Source organism: Gastrolobium bilobum, unplaced genomic scaffold (genome assembly GCF_033153095.1).
Source record: "Gastrolobium bilobum isolate Gb01-03AN ecotype WA unplaced genomic scaffold, APGP_CSIRO_Gbil_v1 utg19495, whole genome shotgun sequence".
Classification (NCBI taxonomy): domain Eukaryota; kingdom Viridiplantae; phylum Streptophyta; class Magnoliopsida; order Fabales; family Fabaceae; genus Gastrolobium; species Gastrolobium bilobum.
The window spans coordinates 500839-527330 of NW_026898451.1; the positions used below are offsets into that span (position 1 = coordinate 500839).

General features: G+C 36.3%; 4 protein-coding genes across 5 annotated transcripts; 2 read left to right on the plus strand and 2 right to left on the minus strand.

Annotated features, from left to right (window-relative positions):
- Positions 1-1598: 1598 nt before the first annotated feature.
- LOC133316418 (uncharacterized) lies at positions 1599-3291 on the plus strand. Its single transcript, XM_061518165.1, has 4 exons — positions 1599-2012; positions 2096-2204; positions 2313-2603; positions 2894-3291. The coding sequence occupies exons 1-4, from the start codon at positions 1599-1601 to the stop codon at positions 3289-3291; spliced, it is 1212 nt and encodes a 403-aa protein (XP_061374149.1).
- A 730-nt stretch (positions 3292-4021) lies between these two features.
- Positions 4022-6945, plus strand: LOC133316405 (butanoate--CoA ligase AAE1-like). 2 transcript variants are annotated; one of them, XM_061518149.1, is made up of 3 exons: positions 4023-4173; positions 4601-4816; positions 5282-6945. In XM_061518149.1, the coding sequence occupies exons 2-3, from the start codon at positions 4619-4621 to the stop codon at positions 6755-6757; spliced, it is 1674 nt and encodes a 557-aa protein (XP_061374133.1). In that variant the 5' UTR covers positions 4023-4173; positions 4601-4618; the 3' UTR covers positions 6758-6945. The 2 variants fall into 2 exon arrangements, with proteins under 2 accessions (XP_061374134.1, XP_061374133.1); XM_061518150.1 differs by lacking the exon at positions 4601-4816 and having other exon boundaries at positions 4022-4173.
- A 1027-nt stretch (positions 6946-7972) lies between these two features.
- LOC133316440 (ethylene-responsive transcription factor ERF020-like) lies at positions 7973-8551 on the minus strand. Its single transcript, XM_061518189.1, has one exon. The coding sequence runs from the start codon at positions 8535-8537 to the stop codon at positions 8025-8027; it is 513 nt and encodes a 170-aa protein (XP_061374173.1). The 5' UTR covers positions 8538-8551; the 3' UTR covers positions 7973-8024.
- A 9680-nt stretch (positions 8552-18231) lies between these two features.
- On the minus strand, positions 18232-18747 carry LOC133316442 (ethylene-responsive transcription factor ERF020-like). Its single transcript, XM_061518191.1, has one exon. The coding sequence runs from the start codon at positions 18745-18747 to the stop codon at positions 18232-18234; it is 516 nt and encodes a 171-aa protein (XP_061374175.1).
- Positions 18748-26492: the final 7745 nt, after the last annotated feature.

Consider the following 26492-nt stretch of genomic DNA (forward strand, 5'->3'; position numbering starts at 1 on the left):
AGGCCAATTCACTTAACTCTTGCTTTACGTTTTTTCATATTATTAAACTCTTCTATAATTGAATCTGTGCTAAAATTCAAAACAATTTATTTTTCAATATATGTAATCAAAGAATCATCAAGAAATTGATCTTCCATTCAATTTCAAAGTCTGGTCTTGATTATCTTCCATTCGACAATGGATGCGAGCTCTTTTCCTTCCCCAATATTTAGCTCAAAAAATTGGAACCCCTGTTTGTGTTTTGCTGTGTTGTCTTCTTTGACAATGATTTTCGTCACCCTTTTGATAATCAAGTGTGCCTGATTTTGAAATTTTTTCTTGAGCCCTAAAAGTTTGCTACATCCTTTGGAAAAAACTACAATTTCAATCTCTACAGTTGTGTTTGTTTAAGACTTTTTGAAACTTTTAGCCCAATTACTTAATTTTTTTAGCCAAAATTAATTTTTTTCAGCCCAAAATTATATATATATATATATATATATATATAGTAAAACAAAATCTAAAAATCAAGGAGGGGCGGTGGCCAACCCTAGCCCCTCCCCTGGGTCCGCCTATGGGCCCAACATATATTTGTAAATATTCATATTAAAAAGAAGAAGAAGAAGAAGAAGAGTTGGACTGAAAATTTTAATATGACCCTCTGTTCGCATCTGGGGCACCATAGTGACAGATACAGTGATGGGGTTGATGGTCTTATAAGAATAGGATGGTAGGAGGAACATTGACGTAAATGTCACATTTTCTCAACAAAAAAAATTCAAATATCACGCGTATTACACGATGCAGGCTCACAGCCCATTCAACAAGAGCCCATTCAACAGGAGCCCAATGCTTACATAAACTCAATATCAGATAAACGGTTCAATGCTAGTAATCATGACAGAAATGGCGACAGCTCACTTTGTTAGGAGTTTGTTAGGAGGCCACGTGCCACATAACTGTTTTTATCTTTCTGTTAAACCATTTTCATTATTGCACACTTGTATCTAATATATATTGTAGATGTACATGTAACGGCTCATTCAAGAAAATGAATTCCAGTTTTATAAACCTATTCTCTCTGTTCTTTGATTCTCAAGATGGTATCAAAGCTTGAGTGACTATAAGGTCACAAGTTCGATCCTCACCGTCCCCCGCTTTAAAGTGGAATTAAAAATAAAAAGCACAAAAAGGTAAATCAAAAATTGGGTCTGTGCATAATCCACGCTTCAAGCCCAATGGCTCTCGTGTGAGGGGGCGTGTTGAGATATATAGTCCCACATTGATTGTGTGGGCAACTAATGTGGCCTTTATAAGGCCTTGGGCACTCCTACCCTTTGAGCTAGCTCTGATACTCTGCTTCGTTCTCTTTCGATTTTTTTCTTGCTCCCGATTTTCTTGGTTGTAATGGATCAACCACTAGTAATGGATCAAGCTCCTGTGATGAATCAACCTCCTCAATTGAATCAACCTCCTTTGGTGAGTCAATCTCCTCTCCCTGAGTTCCTAACGAATCCTTCTCATCATCTTTTCTTGCATGCAAGTGAAAATCCATCTCAGGTGTTGGTCACTCCTCCATTGAATGGATCTAACTACATGCATGGTGCCGAGCCATGACAATGGCTTTGAAATCTAAAAATAAACTTGGTTTTATTAATGGAAATCTTCCTCCACCGTCTATTGATGATCCCACATTTGAAACTTGGGATCGATGCAACACCATAGTTCTTGGATGGATCCATAGATCTATTACACAGAATATTGCTCAGTCCATATTGTGGATTGAAAAGGCCTCAGATGCATGGCATGATTTGAAACATCAATTTTCTCAATCAGATGTATTTCCTATGTGTGATTTGCAAGAAGACGTGTATAAGCTATGTCAAGGAAACAAGAATGTTAGTGAGTATTTCACTATGCTGAAAACAATGTGGGAAGAAATGGAGAATTTGAAGCCAATTCCCAGTCCAATAGCTCCATGTGCATGTGGAGCAATAACAAAAATGCGTCAGCTTCGTGAGAATGATCAGACTGTAAGATTTCTTTGTGGCCTTAATGATCAGTAATCTCAGCAAAGGCTTTTTCTCTGGTGATACAACAAGAACGTCAGATGCAGTCTGAAAGTAATCTGAATTTCACAAGTAGCCATCAAACTCTTCCAGCAATAGGAGACCAGTCAAGAAGGAACAATTATTTCAATAATGGAAGAGGATATAGAGGACGTGGTCGCTATAATGGAGGATGAGGACAAAATACTGCACGATTCTGTGCACATTGTAACAGAAATAACCGCACTATTGAGTCTTGCTATGTTCTTCATGGCTTTCCATCAGGCTACAGGAACTATGGAAGAAGAGGAGCTATGTCAGCAGTTAATGCAATTACCAACTTTCCGTTCCAAGAAGAGAATTTGATGAAGCATGACAATTCTGTTAATGCAGTTAACAATTTTCAGTTCCAAGAAGGGAATGTAATGAAACATGATAATTCTTCAATGGCTGCTATCCATGATCAGTATCAACATATATTGAATATGTTACATCATTCCAATGCTGGAGACACAGTACCTACCAAGCATTCTGCAAATGCTGCTATTGTTTCACACACGAACACAGCTCCATCAGGTATGAGCAGTTTTGATTGGGTGATTGATACTGGGGCCACAGATCATATAACTTTCCTTTTGTTTAATTTTTCCTTTTTTCATACAATTGATCCCATTACTATATCTCTCCCAAACAGTTCCATTGTTAATGCCACAATTTCTGGCACAATAATCATTTCTCCTTCACTTGTTCTTACTGAAGTACTTTTTGTTTCAGAATTTCATATTAACCTTCTGTCGGTTACAAAGCTACTAATTGCCATTCCTTGCTTGTTTACTTTTGACAATTCTTATTGTTACATCCAACAGAAATTCCAAGGCTACCATATAATTCCCTTACCTGTGAACTACAATGGTTACAACATCTATTCCATGATCTCCATATTCCTTGGTCCAAACCGGCATCAGTTTACTACGACAACAAATCTGCCATCTACCTAGCACGCAACCCAGCCTTCCATGAACGTTCCAAGCATATTGACATTGACTGCCATGTCACCCGTGAAAAGCTTTGTGGTCTTCTCCACCTTCTTCCAGTTTCCTCTGCTGACCAGGTTGCTGATGTTTTTACGAAGCCTCTTCTCCAAAGCTTTTCATTCCAACTATTCACAAGTTGGGCCTATTCAACCTCCATAGTCCCACTTGCGGGGGGGTATTACACGATGCAGGCTCACAGCCCATTCAACAAGAGCCTAATGCTTACATAAACTCAATATCAGATAAATGGTTCAATGCTACTAATAATGACAGAAATGGTGACAGCTCACTTTGTTAGGAGTTTGTTAGGAGGCCACGTGCCACATAACTGTTTTTATCTTTCTGTTAAACCATTTTCATTATTGCACACTTGTATCTAATATATATTGTAGATGTACATGTAATGGTTCATTCAAGAAAATGAATTCCAGTTTTATAAACCTATTCTCTCTGTTCTTTGATTCTCAAGAACGCGAACAATAATTTTTATCAGATTGATACGTATTCAAATTTGCTACCAGTCATAACGAATTTGATCAAGTCACGTGATATGTTTCCATTAATATATCAAGTTCGCTATCAATGATAGAGAATTTAATCACTTATAATTTTGTGACATGTGCACACTTTGTAAGAAAAAAAGCTAACTAGACTAAATTTGTTATCGCTAATAGCTAATTTGATACGTTAATGGAAATGTATTACGTAACCTAATCAAATTTGCTATAACCGATAATAAACTTGGATGTATGTCAGTCTAGTAAAAATGTGGCATTTTAATAAAAAAAATTTTTTTTAAAAAGGGGGCATTTACGTCACTTTTCCATTATAGGATGCCACAGTCAATTGACTTCAACAATTGTCTCGTCTTGTATTTTTTTCTAGTTGATACTGTCCCATTAAAACTGCTGGCCAAGAAATACGGGTCTATGACACCTACAGGCTACAAGCGATCAAGAGGTTGGAACTTGGAAATTCCAAGTTGGAATCATGCAACCTCTTGTGGCGTGATACATCAAGCATATCACTATTACCAAATAAGTCAGGCCAGGGTGTTTGAGATTTTTATCCACAATACCCCATATTAAGGTCATATATGTGCAGGATAGAGGGTGAGGCTCACGGCAGCTTTATGTATTTTATTTTATTTTTATTTATTTTTTTGATAATCAGCTTTATGTATTAATTGGTATGAATTGAAGTGATTGAGTTTTTTTTTTTTAATATAAAATATTATAACTTTTTCTTTTATGATATTTGTTACTGGGTGTCTTCGCGATAAGAGGTGTTTAATATTTTTATTTAGTATTTTTTTTTTGGTGAAGTATTCAGCATCTTTTATTTTAATTCTTTAACTGCACGAATTAACATTTACATCATCACATTGAAGGAATCCAAAGAAAAGATCAAACGTTTAACGTGGCAGTCGCCTGTGGTGTATAAATTATAAAAGAATATTTTTTTATTAAACGAAGTTGTGGGGTATAAATGATGTAGCAATTTGATGATTATCATATTGATATCCAATCCAATCCACAGAGTGAAACTCTTGGGAAGATGGAGGGTAGTATCCGGTGCTCCGCCAACTACGTTCCTCTGACTCCCATAAGCTTTTTGGAGCGCTCAGCCATTGTTTACCGTGACAGACTTTCACTCATCTTCGATGACGTCACCTACACATGGGCACAGACCCATCAACGTTGTACCAAACTTGCTTCTGCCATTTCTCAACTCGGTGTTTCTCCCGGGGATGTGGTTTGTTTCTCAATTCCTTCAATCATCTTCCCCAATTTCCACTTTCCGGTTTTTGTTTTTTCTACCCACTATGATCAATTTGACACCCATCAAGAGTTTGTAAGACATATCCATTTCTGAGCATAAAAGGTTATTATTACTAATGGGCCCACTGTGCAATGATCCTTCAACTGGATTACCAAAAAAGGGAAATAAAAAAAGCTTGATTTTTTATGGAATCCATCTTCTAACGATCTTCATTCTACTGACATATACTAGTCAGTGCGCTTGTAATGTGTTTTTTTTTTTTTTTTGGAAGCTCTTGTATTATTGATATTTGATTGTACTAGTTTGTTCTTTTTCTGTTAATCTCATATGGTTGGAATGAAATATAATTATAAATAGGTTGCCTAGAATACTACTGGCTGCTAAGCCAGTCTTGATAATTATTTGTGATTTGTTATGAATTTGCACTTATTTGGCCAGGTTGCTGTATTGGCCCCAAATATTCCAGCTATGTATGAGCTACATTTTGGTGTTCCAATGTCAGGGGCTATTCTCTGCACGTTAAATACCCGTCACGATTCGGCAATGGTTTCAGTGTTATTAAAACATTCTGAGGCCAAAATGCTTTTCGTAGACTATCAATTGTTTGATATTGCTCAAGGAGCACTTGAAATCCTGTCAAAAACAACAACCAAGCTTCCCCTTCTGGTCTTAATTTTGGAGTGTGGTCAGCCATCACCTGATACTGGTAAAAATTCATCCTTTCCTGGAACGTTGATATATGATAATCTTATAGCTAAAGGAGAACTTGGATTCGAGGTGAGAAGGCCAAAGGATGAATGGGAACCAATCTCACTCAATTACACTTCTGGAACTACATCAAGCCCTAAGGGTGTAATCTATAGCCATAGAGGTGCCTATCTTAATTCTTTGGCTACAGTTCTTCTTAATGAGATGAGGTCTATGCCAGTATATTTATGGTGTGTCCCAATGTTTCATTGCAATGGATGGTGCCTCCCTTGGGGTATTGCTGCACAGGGTGGCACAAGTGTCTGCCAAAGAAGTGTGACTGCTGAAGGGATATTTGACAATATTTATGAGCACAAGGTAACCCACATGGGGGGAGCACCAACAGTTTTAAACATGATAATAAATTCACCACTCGAAGTCCGAAAGCCACTTCCAGGAAAGGTAGCAGTGATGACAGGTGCTTCTCCACCACCCCCGGATGTGCTTTTTAGGATGGAAGAGCTAGGATTCATTGTGACTCATTCATATGGTTTGACAGAAACTTATGGTCCAGGAGCAATTTGCACATGGAAACCAGAATGGGATAGCCTTCCTCGAGATGCACAAGCAAAAATCAAGGCCCGTCAAGGAGTGCACCATCTTGGAATGGAAGAACTTGATATAAAAGATCCTCTCACAATGAAGAGTGTACCAGCTGATGCAAAAACAATGGGTGAGGTGATGTTCAGGGGAAACACCGTGATGAATGGATATCTAAAGGATTTGAGAGCAACACAAGATGCATTTAAAGGAGGATGGTTTAGGAGTGGGGACTTGGGTGTAAAGCATTCAGATGGTTACATAGAACTTAAGGACCGCTCAAAGGACATAATCATCTCAGGGGGTGAAAATATTAGCACCATTGAATTGGAAGGTGTGATTTTTAGTCACCCAGCAGTTCTTGAGGCAGCTGTTGTTGGGAGACCTGATGATTATTGGGGAGAGACACCTTGTGCATTTGTGAAGCTGAAAGAGGGTTACAATGTAAAACCAGAGGAGATAATACAATTCTGTCAGAACCGTTTGCCTCGTTATATGTCTCCAAAAACTGTGGTGTTCTCTGATCTGCCAAAGACATCAACTGGCAAGACACAGAAATATGCTCTGAGGGAGAAGGCAAAGGCCATGGGAAGCTTGTTTAAGAAGAACAATAATAGCCGCTTATAAAAGCACATTCATTTCGCAATTTGAATGCAAGATTTGTAAAAGTTATCTGATTTCATGTTGTAATTTTAATTCCTGTGTAAAATATGTCTATTTGCTGAATGAATAAAACACGTACTTGTAAACTCAACTGGACTAAGGTTGATCTTTTTATCTATTCAAGGGTGAGAGAACAAAGAATTACTTCTATCTCTTCCAATTTTCTCCTTTTTAAACCCTATCTGGTTATCGATTGATCCTCGAATCTGTTATCACTACCACTGCTACCTACAATAAAAATACAACAACAATAACCGTATTGCAACGGTTCTAACAGACTTACAGTACTTACCGACGTACATCTATCTCATCATGAAACCTGTGTGCGATGTTCACCGTATTTCAACTCTTGCGTAGTCTTTCTGATGCTGGAATCAAGGAGAGGTAGGTAAGAACTCGATGGAGGTGACTTGATGTTCTTTTTTTGTATTCAGCATGCATGCTAATTTGGTTCTGTCTCTGTACTTATAGTTGCTATTTTTGATGCATCCTCTTACTATTCGACAAAATGTCAAGTCGAAACTTCCCATGAAAGCAACTTTTAATAGGAAGTGGTTTTTAATTTTTTTTTTTTTTTTTTTCTGTCATGAGTTAACATTGTTAATTATTTTTAAATATATGAGTGATTTTTATCACTTTAGTTTACAAATTCTAGCTGAAGTTTACAATATTTAAAAGTAAATTTATTGTTCCAAAAGAAAATAAAATAAAAAAATTATCATATTATTTATAAGTTGAATAATTACTACTAATGGAAGGCACTAAATTGTATTTTTTTTTATATAGACAAATATATTCGTAAATACTGAATTGCGCTCATATGGTTAAAAAATGGGTACCGTACACAAGTTTTAGTGGTTTTCCAAGGAATTAATACTAATTACTAAACACAAATTCAAATAGTGTGTCAAACTGGTCAATTTCAGTTTTTGTTTAGGCATCGTTTCTTTTTTCAATTTAATTTTCCTTTGCTTCGAAGGCAGCACTAATTATACTTGTGATTATTAATTTATACATCTAACTCATACACAAAAATTACTTATCAAACACTCTTTCAAAAATGGTAAAGAGTTTAGACCGCTTGACAAGAGGTTTTGAGATTGAGTCCCACTAATGGAAAAAAAAAGATTTGGGATAGCTGTCCCTTTTAATATGGTTCTATAAGTTCTCGAACCAAATTTAGTCGGAAAAATGAACTCGATGAGAAACTTAAAAAAAAAAACTTGAACGCCTAAAGATAATCTTCAATGGAAATGCTCAAGGCCTCCCCTTCTCTATAATCTTCAGTTCCTTGCCAAGTCCCACAGTCATCCCCTAAACCTTCCCACCAAAACACATCAAGAGAATGATCAGTATCAGTTTTCTTTTCATTTTCGTAAGTTTCTGCCACCGGTGATGTTTTGCCAGCAATGTTGCGGGCATCAACATCCATGCCAGCATCCGAAGCCACCTTCTGAACAGACCTGGGAGACATGTCCCTTTGCTGAACACAATAGTAAGACAAAGTCTCAGGGAAGTTAAGTCTGTCCAACTTCGAAGGACTCCTCAGACAATACACAGCTACGTCGTGAGCCACAGCTGCAGCCTCCGGTGTGGCATATGTACCCAACCAGAGGCGTTCTTGCGTGCCAGGCACACGAATCTCCGATACCCATTTGCCCCATTTTCGTCGCCGAACTCCCTTAAACTTCTTGTGCTCATTTGCGGTAGTCGTTCCATGCAGCCCTGATGAATTGAAACTCATTTAGGCACAACTTGATGGATATGTTTACAGTGACTTTCTTTGTGCCCTTTCGTGGATCGCGTTGTGAGAGAAGAGGGTAAATAGGATGTGCTTATAAAGGTTGAAGATTTTCAGATTCAAAGGGGTTCGAAGACTGAAAAGGCAAGCAAATTAGGATTATGAGGTGGGGGAAAGTTGGGGTGGACCGCAAAAATAAAGTCAAAAACTTCAAAGGTCAGAGTAAAATAGAAGGTTTGAGATGGTTAAAGTCAACCTAATAATATAAAAAATCTGTTGTTGGATGGTATAACGGAATCAGCAGCAAGCAGACCAATTGACCCAGTAATCTATTATATAATTTAAAAAGTTTGGCATTTGTTTTAAAATTTTGAATTCTTATTAGTTATTTTTTTTTAATTTTCTTTTCTTTCATTAATATTTTTCTTATTTTTTTATATTCTAATTTTATAAAATTTTCATTTTCTTGTTTTATTCATTTATTAATATTTATATATACAATTAACAAAAATTTATTAGAAATTATACTTTTATTATAATAATTAATAGAATTTATAAGTAATAAATTAAACAAATAACTAAATTTTTATCAATAATATAAATTTAATATTATAAATATTAATATTAATAATATTTTTAATATAATATATTAAATATAAAAAAAATAATTCAATATTTCAGTTACTATATATTTTAAAGGATATTACATAATATGAGATATATATCTATTTTTAAATTTTATTTATTTATAGAAAATTATATGTTTATAAATATATATTTATCATATAAAGAACTTAGGATGGTGTCAAGTAATAAAACAGTTAACAAGTTTAGGTAAATAATGACTCATTAATATAACAATTATAGTTTTGCGATTAAATTAAATAAATTTAACGATCATGATACCAGATTGTAAAATAAAAAAAAATAAAAAGTTATATATTCATTTTTATAAAATAAAATTGAGTCACATCTTTATTAAATAAATATGAGTTTCTCTATTATACTTTATAATATTATATTTAAATATATTTATATTGTTTAATTCTACATTTAAAATATTCGATTAAATATGATCTTTGAAATATTTTAACTATAAAATTTCAATAAATAAAATCAAATTAAACATTTATCTTGCAAATACAAAATTTATAACTATATATTTAATTTAAATAAGTCAATATAATAACTAGCTACTCTATCAATCAAGTATCATGTATCTATTATCCGATTTGATTGAAAACTGGAAACCAGTGACTCGTCTCCTTGTTAATAAAGTGACGGCCAATTCCTTTGTGCTTTTAGCTTTATAAAGCCCAAACGCAGTCCCGAGGGTTGGAAATCACACCCGTGGGATTAAATAGTGGCTACTTAAGTAGACTGATCTCAACCATAGGTAGCAGATATTCTGGAGCAAAACTTAGGTCGGTGCAATGAATCGCGCGTGGATGGAGATATCATGTTATGTCACGAGTGACGCTGTAAAGTATAACGTGTTCTACACTTTCCTTAGACCACTTATTTGTTATGTTAACTTTGTTATGACTGAGTATAAAAAACACGTGCTGACTATAGTATAATATTTAATAACTATTTTGTCATAATATAATTTTAAAAATAACTGTAATTCTTTTTCCCATGAAACTCTTTTATATAAATGGGTTTATCTAGTCTCATATAACTTTTGAATAGTATAAATTTTTCATTTTAAGTAAATTTTTAAAAAATATTAAATTATATGCATCATGGCAGTTAACTCCTGTTTGTCATTTTCAACTACAGTAATGCCACCCTTTTTTGGAACGCATTGCACAGGAGCAACCCATTTACTATCTGAGATGGGATAGATTATACTTGCACCAAGCCATTTGATGACTTCTTTTCTTACCACCTCCTTCATATTGGGATTCAGCCTCCTTTGATTCTCCACAGATGAGCTGTCAGGGTCTTGGAGCAAAATCTTGTGCATGCAAATTGTTGGGCTAATTCCTTTTCTGTCAGCCATGGTCCAGCCGATTGCTCCTTTGTAATCTTTGAGCTTTTGTGTGAGTTGAAGTTCCTGTTCATGGGTTAGCAAAGAAGAAATAATCACAGGGAGAGTGTTGTCTTTACCCAAATAAGTATATTTCAGGTGTTCAGGTAAGGGTTTTAACTCCAAGATATGTGGTTGCTCTACTGAAGGCAATTTTGATCTTTGCTCTTGCTCTGATCGATTTAAGGATTCAAAGACCCTTTATTTCCTTCCCTGGGGTTGAGTGAAAACTGATGGATGCAAGGTATTCTTCCAGCTCCTCAAAGTCCTTAATGCCTATCTCTGGCTGCAAATGCTCCTGTTGTTCTTCTCGTATGACCGAGTCAAGGATCGAAATGCTAGAGCATTCCTCAGTGTTATCTTCATCAAACCTTATTGCTTTCATGACATTAAACTTCACTACTTATCCGTTTACACTCATAGAAAGTTCACCCTTTCTGACATTTATGATAGCATCACCGGTAGCCAGAAATGGTCTGCCCAAAATTATTGGAACTTCTTGATCTGCTTCAAAATCTAAGATGATGAAGTCAGCTGGTAGAATGAACTTGTCTACTTGGACAAGGATATTCTCAATTTTTCCTTCTGGCTTGGCTATAGATCGGTCTGCAAGTTGAAGAGTGATTGTGGTTGGTCTTGCTGCTCCTATGTTAAGCTGCTTGAAGATGGAAGCCGGCATTAGATTTACACTTGAGCCCAGATCACAAAGTGCCCGACCAAGATAGTTCTTCCCAACTGTACACGGGATGGTGAATATACCAGGATCCTTTAGTTTGAGAGGAATTTTAGTCAGGTACTTGCACGATTGTTGAGTGAGGGCTACGGTCTCAAACTCTTCGATCTTTCTTCTTTTTGACAAAATGTCCTTCATGAATTTTGCATATGAAGGCATTTGCTCCAGGGCTTCTACTAGAGGGATATTTATGTGAAGTTGTTTCATCAAGTCAAGAAACTGGCTAAACTGTTTATCCTCGTGTTGATTTTTCAACCTTTGTGGAAAAGGAGGCTCGATTGGTTCACTCCTTCTCTTGCATGGGGGAACATAAGTTGGAACTGAAACTGGTTCACTGACTTTTGTTGCTCCAAGTTCTGCTACAGGTGTTGCGTCATCCGGTTTGATTTCAGCAGACTCATTGCTTTGGACCTTCTCTTCTGGTTCTGTCTGAGCTTCAAGGTGTGAAGGGTCAGTGGCTTCTTCAACTTCCTTTCCTATGGGTTGTTTTGCTGGTTCGCGCTTTCGATGTCGTGCCACTAAGTCTGGGGATGGTAAGGTTTTTCCATCTCGCAGGCTTATAGCATTACAATGCTCCTGGTTATCTTGAGACGACTTTTCTGTATCACTAGGGAGTGTCCCTGGTTGCCTCTGTTTGAGTGCTCCAGCCAGCTGACCAATTTGGGATTCTAGGTTTCGTATGGCTGCGTTGTTCTGATTCATGTACTCCTTGACAGAAGTCTCAAAGGATTGGGACTTCCCTTCACCCTTATCCCAGTTTTGTTGGTTCTGCCTGGGATACGGGGGTCGGTTCTGGTAGTTTCCTCCACTACCTCCAGCATTATTCTGATTCCTCCAGCCTCGGTTATTGTTCCCTTGATGGTTGTCATTGCTCCTGTTGTTGTTGTCACACCCTCCTGCATAGCACACAACAGCTAGATTGTTACAGTCCTCATATTCATGAGGGCCTCCACAAGTGGGGCAACTCTGACTTGATTGAGTCAAAAGAAGTTGCTCAGTTGTTTTTTTCTGTTCCACGGGCTTCCAGTTTTTTATAGTGTTCTGGAGCGAAGCCATTTGTGCAGAAAGAGCATCACCTGAGCTTAGCTCAAGAACTCCTGCTTTCTTAGGAGCACTGTGTCGTGTGGAAGGCCATGAAATATTTTTTTTTGAAAGTTTTTCCAACAACTGGTAGGTCTATGGATAAGTAAAATCCAAAAGATCTCCCCCTGCGGCTGCATCAACAGTTGCTTTCAATGGTGGGGTTAAACCATGATAAAACGTGTGAATGATGCCCCAATCAGAAACTCCATGATTCGGGCAGAATCGTATCAACTCTTTAAAGCGTTCACACGCTTCATGCAGACTTTCTCCATCATACATTTGAAAAGAAGCTATGTCAGCCCTCACTTGGGCTTGTTTTGCTTGGGAAAAAAATCGGGTAACAAACTGTTCCGCCAATTGCTCCCAACTGGTGATGGAGTTTGGGGGCAATGTTCTCCTCCATTCTTTGGCTTTTCCAGCTAAGGAAAATGGAAAAAGCCGCATCCGCATGTTTTCTTCCGAAATACCATGAACTTTGAAATTGTCAACTATCTCAGTGAAATTGTCCAAATGACTGTGAGGGTCTTCCATGGGTAGTCCATGGAACTGACCAGCGTTCATAATCATTTGGAACATTGCAGGTTTTATTTCAAAGTTCGGGATATTCAGAGGAGGGGGAACATATCCTCGTTCTGGACCATTTCTGAAGGGAGCAGCCATATCATTTAATGATGGCCCTCTTCCTCCATTCGGTCCTTGTTCAGGCCCATGATTATGATTTTCATTGTTATCATTGTTTACAACCTCCTCCATTGTACTGTTTTTCAACCTTTGAACTCTTCTTCTATTTCTGAAGGTTCTCTCGGGTTCTGGATCAAAAAGTACTATTTCTAGTCCAAGTTCTGTAGGTTCTGTGCTCATACAAATGGAGGAGGTTTATTAAAACAAAAAGACTGCGATTAAACAGCAAAAAAAAAATGTTTCCTTAAAGAAAAAAAAAACGCCCTTTCTTGCCAAATGATCCCGGGCAACGGCGCCAATTTCTTGGTCGAACCGAGAGTTGCTCGGGAATATTTCTTTCAGAGAGCAAGAGTGTAGATTAGTAGTCAGGATTGCCAACAGGAGCAATCTACTCTGACTAAGAGCAACCCTCTTCAACTATACGCAAGCGTACGTGTCAAGCAATATAGGGTGTTATAGCCCCAGATTTATCGTCCTCAGGGAGCAGTTGTGAAGTAAGAAGCGCTAAAGGAAACTTAATTTGTAAAATGGAGCAATAAAGGAAATCACTATTCTCAGCTAAGCTTCACAAAGAGCAATCTCTGAGCAGCTAGTTAAACAATGTTAACCATTCTGAACCAGATGAGAGCAATGAATGACTTAGCATGGTCATCGAATAAAAATGGCATCAATTGAAGTAACTTTAAGAGCAGTCAACGAAATGGAAGTAAGATCATCAGCTAGTAACACAGTTCAGTTATCGTGAGGAAAAGGTTGTGATAGGAATTGAGTTAAGATTAATTCAAGAAAGAAAAAGATCAAGTAGGTGTTACGGGTTCCATGTTTTCATCCCTTTGGTTAACCCTGCCTGGTAGCATATTTTACAAGTGGATTTTGCTCCTTCCCTTGTTTTGCTATAGGTAGGCAGAGGGTAAGACCTTACTCTCCACGTTACTCCATAGTACTTGGAGTTATATGCAAGGAAACCATGCTGCTTTCTCAAAAGAGCATGGATTCACATGGCAGTGCTCCCCATTCCAGGTGTATATCCCTCCTTTCTTCAGGCTAAACTACCCCAGGATTTTGAGAATGCTCCACACGCCTTTGTCAGTGTTTCATCAACCGAGTGGTCCCGGGATGAGGTTGCCAGCCCAAAGGGTTTCACAAAATCAATAAATTAAACCAAAGAGCAACTCAAAATTTATTTATAAAATATGTGTTCCTTACAAAGCTATCCTAAGACAAAAGGGATTACTTCTATGGAACCCTCACCTACTTAAAGGAAGTTAGCTCCTAGTGAGCATTTTTACAAAGAAATACGAAAACAAAGAGACAACTGGTCCTAGGATGGGTGCTGATCCTCCTCTATGAGGATTGCTTGTTCCTTTTATAGGGTTCTTCATTTGATCTCCATTGTTCCTTTCATCAAGGGTTGCGCTTTGTCTAAATCCTCTCCAATGGTAGCTTTGCTTCTTGCCAGCTTGGCCTTAAATGGAAGTGGTCCCACTTGCTTTTGGCTCCCCTTGTGAGTAGGAGTATCGGATTCAGGGCAGCACCTCCACCTTCTCTGTTGTAGCTGACGTGGCGGCTCCCCATTGCTCAGCTTCTTTGCTTTCGTACTGTAGCAAAGGAAGCACCTCCACCTTCTCTGTTGTAGCTGACGTGGCGGCTCCCCATTGCTTCCTTTGACTGCTGTTGTACTATAGCAGACTTCTTTTTCCTTTCTACGCAACACTCCTTCTTCTCTCTTCATTTTGGGCCTTAGGTGTCCTGAACAAAGCAAACTAACCCAATAGTTATATGTGAAAAAGATAATGTTAAATTTGCTCCAGGTCTACCTTAATTCCCACTTTCGGTATTGCTCTGGTCCACTATTCAAAACAGTTGCTCTATATGAAAAGAAGAAGGTTGGAGGGAGTGATTTATAACCAAAACATGGGTTTTGTGGAACAATTTACACTTAATGGGCCTCAACTCTTGAGGACTATCAAGGCTACATTAATGCTTTTATATATATCTCTAACACGCTCCCTCACAAGAGAGCACATTGGGCTTGAAAGGTGGATGATGCATTAGGCCCAATCTACCTGTGCTAAAAAATTCCACAAAGGAAATGGAGGACGGCGAAGATCAAACTCGAGACACCAAGGCTTTAATACTAGCGACCTGTGGGTTATGAGCCCACCACATAAACCATTAAAAAGTCACCTTACACCTTAAAGCTTTAGGTTGAAGTGGTTCTTTACATGATATCAGAGCTTCAGTGGCCACAAGGTCACGAGTTCGATCTTCATCTCCCCCCACTTTCTAGTGAAATTAAATAAGCACAAGGTAAACCAAAAACTGAACCTATGCAATATCCACGTTTCAAGCCCAAAGGGATCTTGCGTGAGAGAATGTGTTAGATAATAATATAAACCATTAAAAAGGTTTTCACCCAACACCTTAAGGTTTTGAGTTGAAGTAGTTATTTACAATATAAACCATTAAAAAGGCCTTCACCCAACACTTTAAGGTTTTGGGTTGAAGTGGTTCTTTACATGGTATCAGAGCCTCGTGTCACGATTTTGATCCTCACCACCCCTTCTTTCTAGTGGAATTAAAATAAACACAAGGTAAAAACCAAAATTTGAACCTGTATAATATCCACACTTCAAGCCCAAAGGTCTCTTGCGTAAGGGGGTGTGTTAGAAAATAATATAAACCATTAAAAAGACGTTCACTCAATACCTTAAGATTTTTTTGGGTTGAAGTGGTTCTTTACTACGATGTTTCTTCAGTGAACTGGCTTGAGTCTCCTGCTTTATGACATGCTAGATTAGCACACATTAATTAATAAGTTAATTAATGTTAAATTATTGCATAAGTTTGATTGTTCAAATAAGAAGTGCCAAGTATATGTTCATTCTAGACTTATTCTTATGTACAATATTAATTATTAAACAAATAACATTTTTTTACATTCCATGCATTTTTTAGTATGAGTTTCTCTCTTCTACATTATTTAATTTTTGATATAAGTGATTTTTAAGTATTGGATATATATATATATATATATATATATAGTTAAATATAAGTTTTTGGGTTTGGCCCACAAGCTACGATCCATCTTAACAACTCTTAAGCATGAGACTAAGTGTTTGTTTGAGGTGTCTTTTATTTTTAGCTTCTCTTGTCCTTACAAGGAGAAGCTTAATTAAATTATATTTCTTTTTAAAACTCTTATTGTAAAAGAATTTTTTTTATAATGAATAAAATAAGAAAAAAGCTAGAAGCTCGTGAGGAGTTATTTTAAGATTTACATTGGCTTTTTATGAGTCTTCATTTTTTTTTCAATTATGCCCTTATTCTAAAATTATATTTACAAATTTTACACACTCTCTTAGGGCCTGTTTGGTATGACGTAAGACCTGATAGTATAAGCTTATACTATACGTTATGACATTTTCAGTTGTTTGGTGTGACCATCGTATAGTATAAGCTTATACAGCAGGACCTCTTAATACATCAAAGCGATATATAACTTAATCCGGCCTATTGGGGAGGGATTAGGCCTGATAAAGGGTTGATGTATTAATATTGCTTACAAGTACAATTTTCAATAACTAATATATCATTTCAATATTAATATATTAAAATAATTTTTTTAATATATTAATTTTAAAATATTGAAAGATATTATGTTATACAATACCATACCAAACGCTGGATAGCATTAAAATTTAATAAGGTCTTATACTATCAAGTCTTATGTTATCAGGTCTTATTCAATACTATGCACCAAACATGTCCTTAATGAAAAATCATTGAACCTCGACCCCCCCCCTCTCCCCCTCCCCACACACACACACAAATGCTAACAATGTCACTAAAAAGAATGAATAAACTGTATTTTATTCATTCTTTGTTATATTTTTTTCCTTTAAAATCTTAATTTTTAAACCTTTATCTTTTATTTCTTATCATATTTTTGTTTATGGTAATTTTAATTAGAAACAGAGCTTACAAAAGTTATTTTAACTTTAACTTTAAAGAAAATTTACAATAATTTTTAGCTTTTTTTTTAAAAAAAATATTTTAAAAATTAATGGTGGGCTCCACTAATTTTGTATCAGTAACATGACCTTGCTAATTATCTCTGACATGACGTACTTAAAACCCTATATATATATATATATATATATATATATATATATATTAAATCTATAGTTAACTATAAGTTTTTGGGGTTTGGCCCACAAGCTACAATCCATTTTGACAACTCTTAAGTATGAGACGAAGTGTTTGTTTGAGGTGTCTTTTATTTTTAGCTTTTCTTCTCCTTATAAGGAGAAGCTTAATTAAATATTTTTTTTAAAAAAAATCTTATCATAAAAGAAACTTTTTTATAATGAATAAAATAAGAAAAAGCTAGAAGCTCTCATGAGGAGTTATTTTAAGATTTACATTGGCTTTTATGAGTCTTCGTTTTTTTTTTTGTTATGCCCTTTTAGAATTTTTACTCTCTCTCTTAATGAAAAATCATTGAATCTCCTTCTCCCCTCCAAAATGCTAACAACGTCACTAAAAAGAATGAATAAACTGTATTTTATTCATTCTTTGATATATATTTTTCCTTTAAAACCTTTATCTTTTATTTCTTATCATATTTTTATTTATGGTAATTATCAGTAGAAACGGAGCTTACAAAAGTTATTTTAACAAATATATATATTTTAACTTGAACTTTAAAGAAATTTTTTATATAATTACAATAATTTTAGCTTTTTTTTAAAAAAATTAATTTTAAAAATTATGCGTCAAACAGGCTCTAATTCCAAGTCGAGGGACGTGACAATTCCCCAAATCCTACATGCTCTTTTATTATTTCGTCCGTCTTATGCTCAAATTAGCACCTAAATACTCAATTGCTTATGTAGTCAAGAAAAAGGTAAACGCACACAAGTTTTAGTGGTCCAACGAATTGATAAGAAGGAACACATTCAAAAGGTTTCCTAGTGTCAAAAGTTTTTTTTAGGCATCGTTTCGTTTTTGAATTTCATTTTCCTCGGCTTTAAAAGGCAGCACTAAAACTAATTGGTCTCTGACCATACACAAAAACTAATTACTTGTGACTATTTACTTATTTATACATCTAATAATGACACATACCCAAAATATTACTATCTATAGTTAAAATCTTGGAACGCCTAAAGATAATCTTCAATGGAAATGCTCAATGCCTCCCCTTCTCTACATTCTTCAGTTCCTTGCCAAGTCCCACAATCATCACCCAAACCTTCCCACCCAAACACAACATCAGAACGATCAGCATCATCATTTTTCTTTTCATTCTCAGAAGTCTCTGCCACCGTTGATGTTTTGCCAGCAATGTTGCGGGCATCAACATCCATGCCAGCATCCGAAGCCACCTTCTGAACAGACCTCGGAGACATGTCCTTCCGCTGAACACAGTAATGAGACAAAGTCTCAGGGAAGTTAAGTTTGTCCAACGTCGTCGAAGCTGGACTCCTCAGACAATACACAGCTACGTCGTGAGCCACCGCCGCAGCCTCCGGTGTGGCGTATGTGCCCAACCAGAGGCGTTCTTGCGTGCCAGGAACACGAATCTCCGATACCCATTTGCCCCATTTTCGACGCCGAACTCCCTTAAACTTCTTGTGCTCATTTGAGGTCGTTCCATGCAGCACTGAATTGAAACTCATCTAAGCACAATTACTTGATGGATATGTTTACAGCGACTTTCTTTGTGTGCTTTCGTGGATCGCGTTTTGAAGGAAGATGGTAAGTACGGTGTGCTTATAAAGGTTGAAGATTTTTATATTCAAAGGGGTTCGAAGACTGAAAAGGCAAGCCAAATAGGATGAGTATGTGGGGGATGTTTGGGGTGGACCATAGAAAAAAGGTCAAAATCTTCAACGGTCAAAGTAAAATTAAAGGTTTGGGATGCTCAAACTAATGATATAAAAACATATTTGGTTGGATGGTATTAATGAACGAAATGTTTCATTAAAGTCTTGCAAGTTGGAGCTAAAGGTAATGGCCAATGAATGCGTGGAAAGCATACCGATTGACCTAGTAATCTATTATATAATAAGAAAGTTTGGTATTCTTCAGATTTTATTTCATATTAATACTAATTTATAGGTAGTATAAATCATAAATTAAATAGATAATCAATTTTTCTATTAATAATATAAAATGTTAGAAAATTTGATTTTTGAATTGTTTTTATTATATTGAAAATGAATTAAAGTGATACAATATATTTAAATAGCTATTAATTCGATATTTAATTATTGAAACTATTATATATTTTATCATTATATATTATATATATATAATTATTTTTATATTTATTTTATCTATTTGTAACAAATACATATTTATTATATAGAATGTTAGTAGGTTAACGGTATCCGAACAAATGATTGATTACTGAAATGATCATAATTCAGTGACGAAATAAAAAAATTAAAAATCATTATAACAATTTGTAAATTTAGATATTTAATTTAATAATGCAGTTTTGAATAATTAGTAACGAGGAATTCCCATTTAGTGCTTTCAGAATTATAAAGCCCAAACGCAGTCACGAGGGCTGAACATCACACCCGTTGGATCAAATCGCGGCTAATTAAATAGACGGACCTCAGGTACAAGTACCAGATATTCTCTTCCGTAAACATATGTCGGCGTGATGAGTCGCGCGTGGACGTAGCTATCATGTTATGTCACGAGTGACGTTATAAACAAAAGTTTCAGGTCACTCACTGCCTTGTGATTAGCGTGTTCTACACTTTCCTTAGACTCTTTCTTTGTTATCCAAATTTTGGAATGACTATGGATACAAAAGCAAGTGCTGACTATAACGTAATATTTAATAAATTAAAAATAAGCAAAAGTATTAAAAAAAAATTCACTTCGATCTTGTGGTCTAATTAGTTACCATATTGGCATAATATAGTTTGAGAATAACTATAAATATATTAACTTAAGAGTGTGATTGAAATGCACACGAGGGGAAATTGCATGATTTTAGGCAATTCAGAGTCAATTGAGGATCGAAAAACCAAACTTGCCATCCACCATTTACGTATCTTCATAAGTTCATGTCTGACATCATACTTGACGCTAAACTTGGTAATTTTATGCATATTATTAAACTCGGACCGGTGATCGACCCGATCGGGGTACTGGGTCACTGGTTCAACCGCATGAACTGGATATATATATAAATTTATATTTTATACTTAATTATATAATAAATATATTAAACAGTGCAAGTGAATTAAGAACCAAATGTAGTTTAGTGGTAAAGACTATAATTTATATCTTCATAACAAGGGTTCAATTCCCACTGAATGCTATTTTGAAATAATTCTATTAAATTATAATATATATATATATATATTAAATAGTGCATATTAATCAACAAACAAATTCAGCCTAATGGTAAGTTGTTGTTGGGCACTCTCATGAATTTTGAGTTCAAATCCTGGCGATTGCAACTTCAAATATATTTTTTCAAAAATCGGGTCATCGATTAATCCCGGCTGAACCGCGGTTCCGGGTCGGTCTGGTTTTAACAATAAAATATGTAACAAATATTTCTTGCAAAGGAGGCTGGATCGATGACACTACCATATTTTAAGAAGTTGGAGAGAGAGCCTTTGTGTTCAGAGAATGATTGACCAGTTCAAATCGAGCTTCAAACTTGATGAGAGCCACAGATAACCATTAATATCTAAAGCGCATTATGCTCTTCAGTGTGAACTCAGACGAACCGCCCAAAAAGTGCAAATTTGTTCTTTCTGCTTGTTTTCACATCTCCGATAGAACGGAAATTTCGTGCTTATTGGGGGGCTTCATGGAATCTAACCCATGACTTTGGGCTTGATCAGATGAAAATTTTACAACTGGACCGATCATGTGATCTTCTTCTATACAAAGGTCTGGAACCTCCTTGGGTCAGAGCATCTTGCAGTTTGGCGCAACTTTAACCCATAGGTCTTCTATGGAACGAGATGGGAGTGTACCTGTAAGATACTCCGACGCTCAAGTCAATTATGATTCAAGCAGGTTTAATTATGTAGGAGAAGATGATGTACCTTAGTGTTGATACATGTATTTATAGTAGAGTGATGTGTGCTTGGAAGATGCCTTTCTTCGTGGTGAAGGCAAAGGTTCCTTGGTGCCAAAGTAATATGGTTGTCATGATTAAATGTTGAGGAGCTTGGTGTCATTGTGTCTTTAAGGTTGAGGAGCTTGCTGGTTGTCATGAGCTTACTGCTATAGAGGTGTCTTTGCTGTCATAAATATTGTGCAGCTTGGAGAGGTGGGTTGTGCAGCCTTCATTGACTATGAGTTTTCTTAGTAGTAAAGGCTTTTAGTTTGGGCCTTGTATTTGTATAATATTTATCCAGATCAGAAGCCCCCCAGCTCGTTGCTTATGCCGAAGGCATGAGGAGCAAGATGTATAGGTCTGAGGTGACTTGTCTGTTTATCAACCTGTAAAATTCATTGCGCTTGTTCTTTTATATGGAACTATCGTCTGTACTTTGTATGGGTGCTTGAGAGCTTCATGATTGTATTCTGCATTTTGATACAATGCATAATTCATAATGTATATATTTTGCATACCTTTTATCGTGCTAGAACTTAGAGTATCACGCTTGAACTTGGAGGATCCTTTTGGAGGATCTTTGTAATTGAAGGATTCTTTTGGGGGATCTTTGTAATTGGAGGATTCTTTTGGAGGATCCTTGTAGTTGGAGGATCCGAATGAGGGATCCTGGTACTTGGAGGATTCGTGTGAGAATCCTGTTATTTGATAGGATCCGTGAGAGGAATCCTTTTACTTGGAGGATCCTTGGGAGGACCCTGTTATTTGATAGGATCCGTGAGAGGAATCCTGTTACTTGAGGATTCGTTGAGGGAATCCTGTTATTTGAGAGGATCCATGAGAGGAATCCTGTTACTTGGAGGATCCTTGGGAGGACAATGTTACTTAATAGGATTCGTGAGAGGAATCCTGTTACTTGGAGGATCCTTGGGAGGACCCTGTTATTTGATAGGATCCGTGAGAGGAATCCTGTTGCTTGGAGGATTGTGAGAAATCCTGTTATTTGATAGGATCCTTGAGAGGAATCCTGTTACTTGGAGAATTCGTGAGAGAATCCTGTTATTTGATAGGATCCGTGAGAGGAATCCTGTTATTTGGAGGATTTGTTGGGGAAATCCTGTTATTTGATAGGATCCGTAAGAGGAATCCTGTTGCTTGAAGGATTCATGTGAGAATCATGTTATTTGATAGGATCCGTGAGAGGAATCCTGTTATTTGGAGGATTCGTAGGAGGAATCCTGTTATGTTCTTCATTGCGCTTTGGCTTGAAGGACTTTTCTTCTGTTTGGTGAAACCTGTAATTCTCATAGATCTCACAAAATAATAACATTATATCATGGAGATGAGAAATGTAACAAGATCATGTTAAAATAATAATGTTGCTGGCAGGAAATGTAGCATTTGTTTTTGAGTTTGTCTGTGTTTCACACGAGATTTTTGTCTTCGCCTTTTAGCAGTCATGGAGCCCTGCAATCTCTTATGGATTTCACAATAGAAGTAGTTATGATACCTCAAGATAAGAGCATATAAATTAGATAAACTCTTTTAAGTCTATCTGCATTCTCAGTGAGATTGAGATCTTCACTGTTCATGGTCCCTGCAACTTTCAAAACACAGAGGGCAAAATAATTCATAAGATAATATCGTAGCTTTCTTCTCGTGATCATTTTTCATGGAGCATTGCGCTAAAATAAGTCTTACCCGCGTTTGGGAATGTATTTGCCATTTGCAAGATGAGTCTTGCTTTTAAGCATCGCGCTTAATGAACATTTCATAATCCGATAGGCATGCATATAAAGATATGTTAGATTGCACCGTATGGAAGTCTAAATCCATTCACCATATGTCAGGATTCCAAGAATTCACTATCTTTGGGGACTAAGAAAATTGTGACATGTAATTGCTCCAGCCGGTGTCAACATGATAATTGATGACAGCATGCGGGATGTAATATGCTATTAAACTTTTCATCGTGGAAATATTTGCAGGATGATAAAAGTATCATATATTGGGTCATGATTTTAAATTCCATTTCACCATGGTGAGTCCACATGGTTTGTAAGAAAACTCTTTATTTGAAGTGCCACTCTAAATCGTCTATGCTTCTCTGAACGTAGGATCATCTTGCACCTAGGCATCCTTGCTCTGATCATCATTGTGATAGCAAGTCTTTCAGTAGCTTTCTAAAAAACTTTAAAGCATATGACATATATTTAACGCGATGTATATGGAGTGACTCAAATCATAAGCTGTTCTGGAAAATGGATTCTTTACTGGGGAGTTACCCATGTTAAATGGTGTTGGGAGGGAATGGGATCAACCTCCTCATGAGCAGATACTCCCTGAATCTGCTCCTATGGCTTCATGACTTCTCATGGATCATGATCACATGTTTTAATACTAAGCAAGCTATGTAGTTGGTCATGTTGCCTTAGAGAACTATAAATCTGAGATAGAAAAATGCATCGCGCATTCTAAATTCAATGGCCTAATTTACATCCCGTGATTAATTGCAGGATTTTCATAGTTGTCAGTAACTATAGCTATTAGCTATATTCATATAGCTTGGACCGTGATCATCTCGCTATTTTTAGGCCATATGCAGACGTGTGGCCTTATGGTCCGTGATCATCTCGCTAAGCTTATAACCATATCGCGCATTCTAAAAACTTCCTCCTTTAGATCTTTATACCACTTGCGCGGTCCATATGCAGACGACGGCGCCCATGTAGTGAAATTTTTAGGATCTATTATGGTACCCAGATACAATATGTAGATTATCGCGAATATGATTTATTGGAAGGAAATATATAAAATATGCGACGTTATCCATAGGTGAGGAACACGTTAGTCGAAAACTATGTGGATCTGTCAATCTGTCCACTGGTCATAATAACTTTCGAGTCTAGTGGGATTACTATGAATATGGAATACCACCTAACTGGTCAACTATGGATAACCGATGACCATCTAAGCACCGTTATGAATATGCAAGTAGGTGACAGAACCGCGCCTAATGACCTTTATGTGAACCGGGACACGTGCTCATGTAACCATATATATAATACAAGGCTGTATATTATGAAATATATGTCAATGATCAGATTCGCGGTTTGCGGCAATGTTGATAAACTGTGAATGATCATCCCATGTGAGCTGAGATAGCTACCAATGCAACCTTAACTGGTTAAAGGCTTTATAAAAATACACATGTCGATCCAGGCCGTCCATGCATGACTCATATTATGTAACCAAATGAGTAAGAGCCATCTTCATAGAGAAACTTCGGTTTAACGAGAAGAAGGCTAATATCACTGTCCGTTCCACGTATAATCATTTAACCTTAACTAGTTAAATGATTTTAAAGGCTACCAATTGTGAACTGGCATAAAAACAATATATAGGCCCGTGGGTATGTGAAGTCGGTGAGAAACATATCTTTTAAGTCGGTGAAGTCGGTGGTTTTTAAATGGGCATATTTTATATTATAATATAATATAATATATACTGCGATGTGTATTATATTATATTATACATAAGGAGTTTGTAGCCTTATGCTCAAAAGCATGTCGCGATATATATATATACCCAACATCTTTGCATATTCTCGTGGCATGCTGACCATTTTTCCAAAAATGTTTTGGCTTGCTTTAGCACTTTTGAATGAATATAAAGGGTGATTGAACAACAGGTGGCATTCAAGTACAAAAGTGAATGACACGTGGTAGACACAATGTCTCAATCACATGAAGTTTTAAAGAACTTCCAGGCAGTTCTAAAGCTACGAACTCTCTACGCGTCTTTTCTTACTCCGTCGTTCTTTATGCACGATGCATTGATACGACTATTTGCGCGATATTCGCGCAATAACTAGATATTGCCACTTATACACGCAATATAATATTACGTCTTTTGCGCAATATATGGTTTCAATCGCAATAAAGAGCACGAAAAAAGTGCTAAAGTTAATATACTGATATGGTTTCATTTTAAGCATACAATGGGATAAGCATCGCGCAAGGGTACTTTGGATTCATAAGCCAGGTACTAGCATCGTACTATGATACTCTGGATGAGTATTATCATTAGGGGGTGACTAACATCCTTACGAGATGAATGAAATTCAATAACTAATGGTAAAAAAGCACAAGGCAGATAGATAGCATGTACCTTTTTTGGGGTAGGAGTTGAAGTTTACCTCTTCCCGATTCATGTGATATGGTTTCAAACCAAATTTTTACAACTGGACCAATCATGTGATCTCCTCTACACAAAAGCCTGGAACCTTCTTGGGTCAGAGCATCTTGCGGTTTGGAGTTTGGAGCAGCTTTAACTTATGGGTCTTCTATGGAACGAAATGGGGTGTACCCGCAAGACATTCCGACACTTAAGTCAGTTATGGTTCAAGCAGATTTAATTATGTAGGAGAAGATGATGTACCTTAGTGTTGATAAATGTATTTATAGTAGAGTGATGTGTGCTTGGAAGATGCCTTTCTTCATGGTAAAGACAAAGGTTCCTTGGTGTCAAAGTAGTATAGCTGTCATGATTAAATGTTGAGGAGCTTGCTGTCATGGTATCTTTAAGGTTGATGAGCTTGCTGGTTGTCATGAGCTTGCTGCTATAGAGGTGTCTTTACTGTCATAAATATTGTGCAGTTTGGAGAGGTGAGTTATGCAGCCTTCATTAACTATGAATTTTCTTAATAGTAAAGACTTTTAGTTTAAGCCTTGTATTTATATAATATTTATCCAGATCAGGACTGGAGATCTGGAAAATGCTTCCAAATGAACTCAAAAGTTATGTGCATGCTGATTTGTTAGGAGTCTCAAATCTCAATTCCCCATTAATTAGCCTTTTTTTCTTTTTGGACTTTGGCTCCGATATGTATTAAAAAAAACCGTTAGAAACGTGTTTTAACTTTCCTATTTAATATTTTTTTAATATTAAATAAAATCTCATGCTAATTTCATTAATAGAGAGGAGACTAACATTATTTAGCAGAGAAAATATAAATTTTATTTAAAATAAAAGGTGATAAAAATAATGTTGAATAGTGTGTGAAAAATATTTTATTAAAATGTAAAAAATAAAATAAAATCCTTTACTACACATATAGAAAAAACGACACAGTAGCCAAATAACTTGGGTCAAGGTAGGACCACAACTAGTAAGAGGCCGATCCAAAAGATGGGTGGGCAAAGTTGGCTTAAGCAGATAGCAACACTCTAAGTGACGTTTGCTACGGTAGATATTTTTTGTTTATCGAGAAAAAAAGATTTCTAAGAATATGGTGAGAAATGTTTTTGCTCAGATAAGTTACAA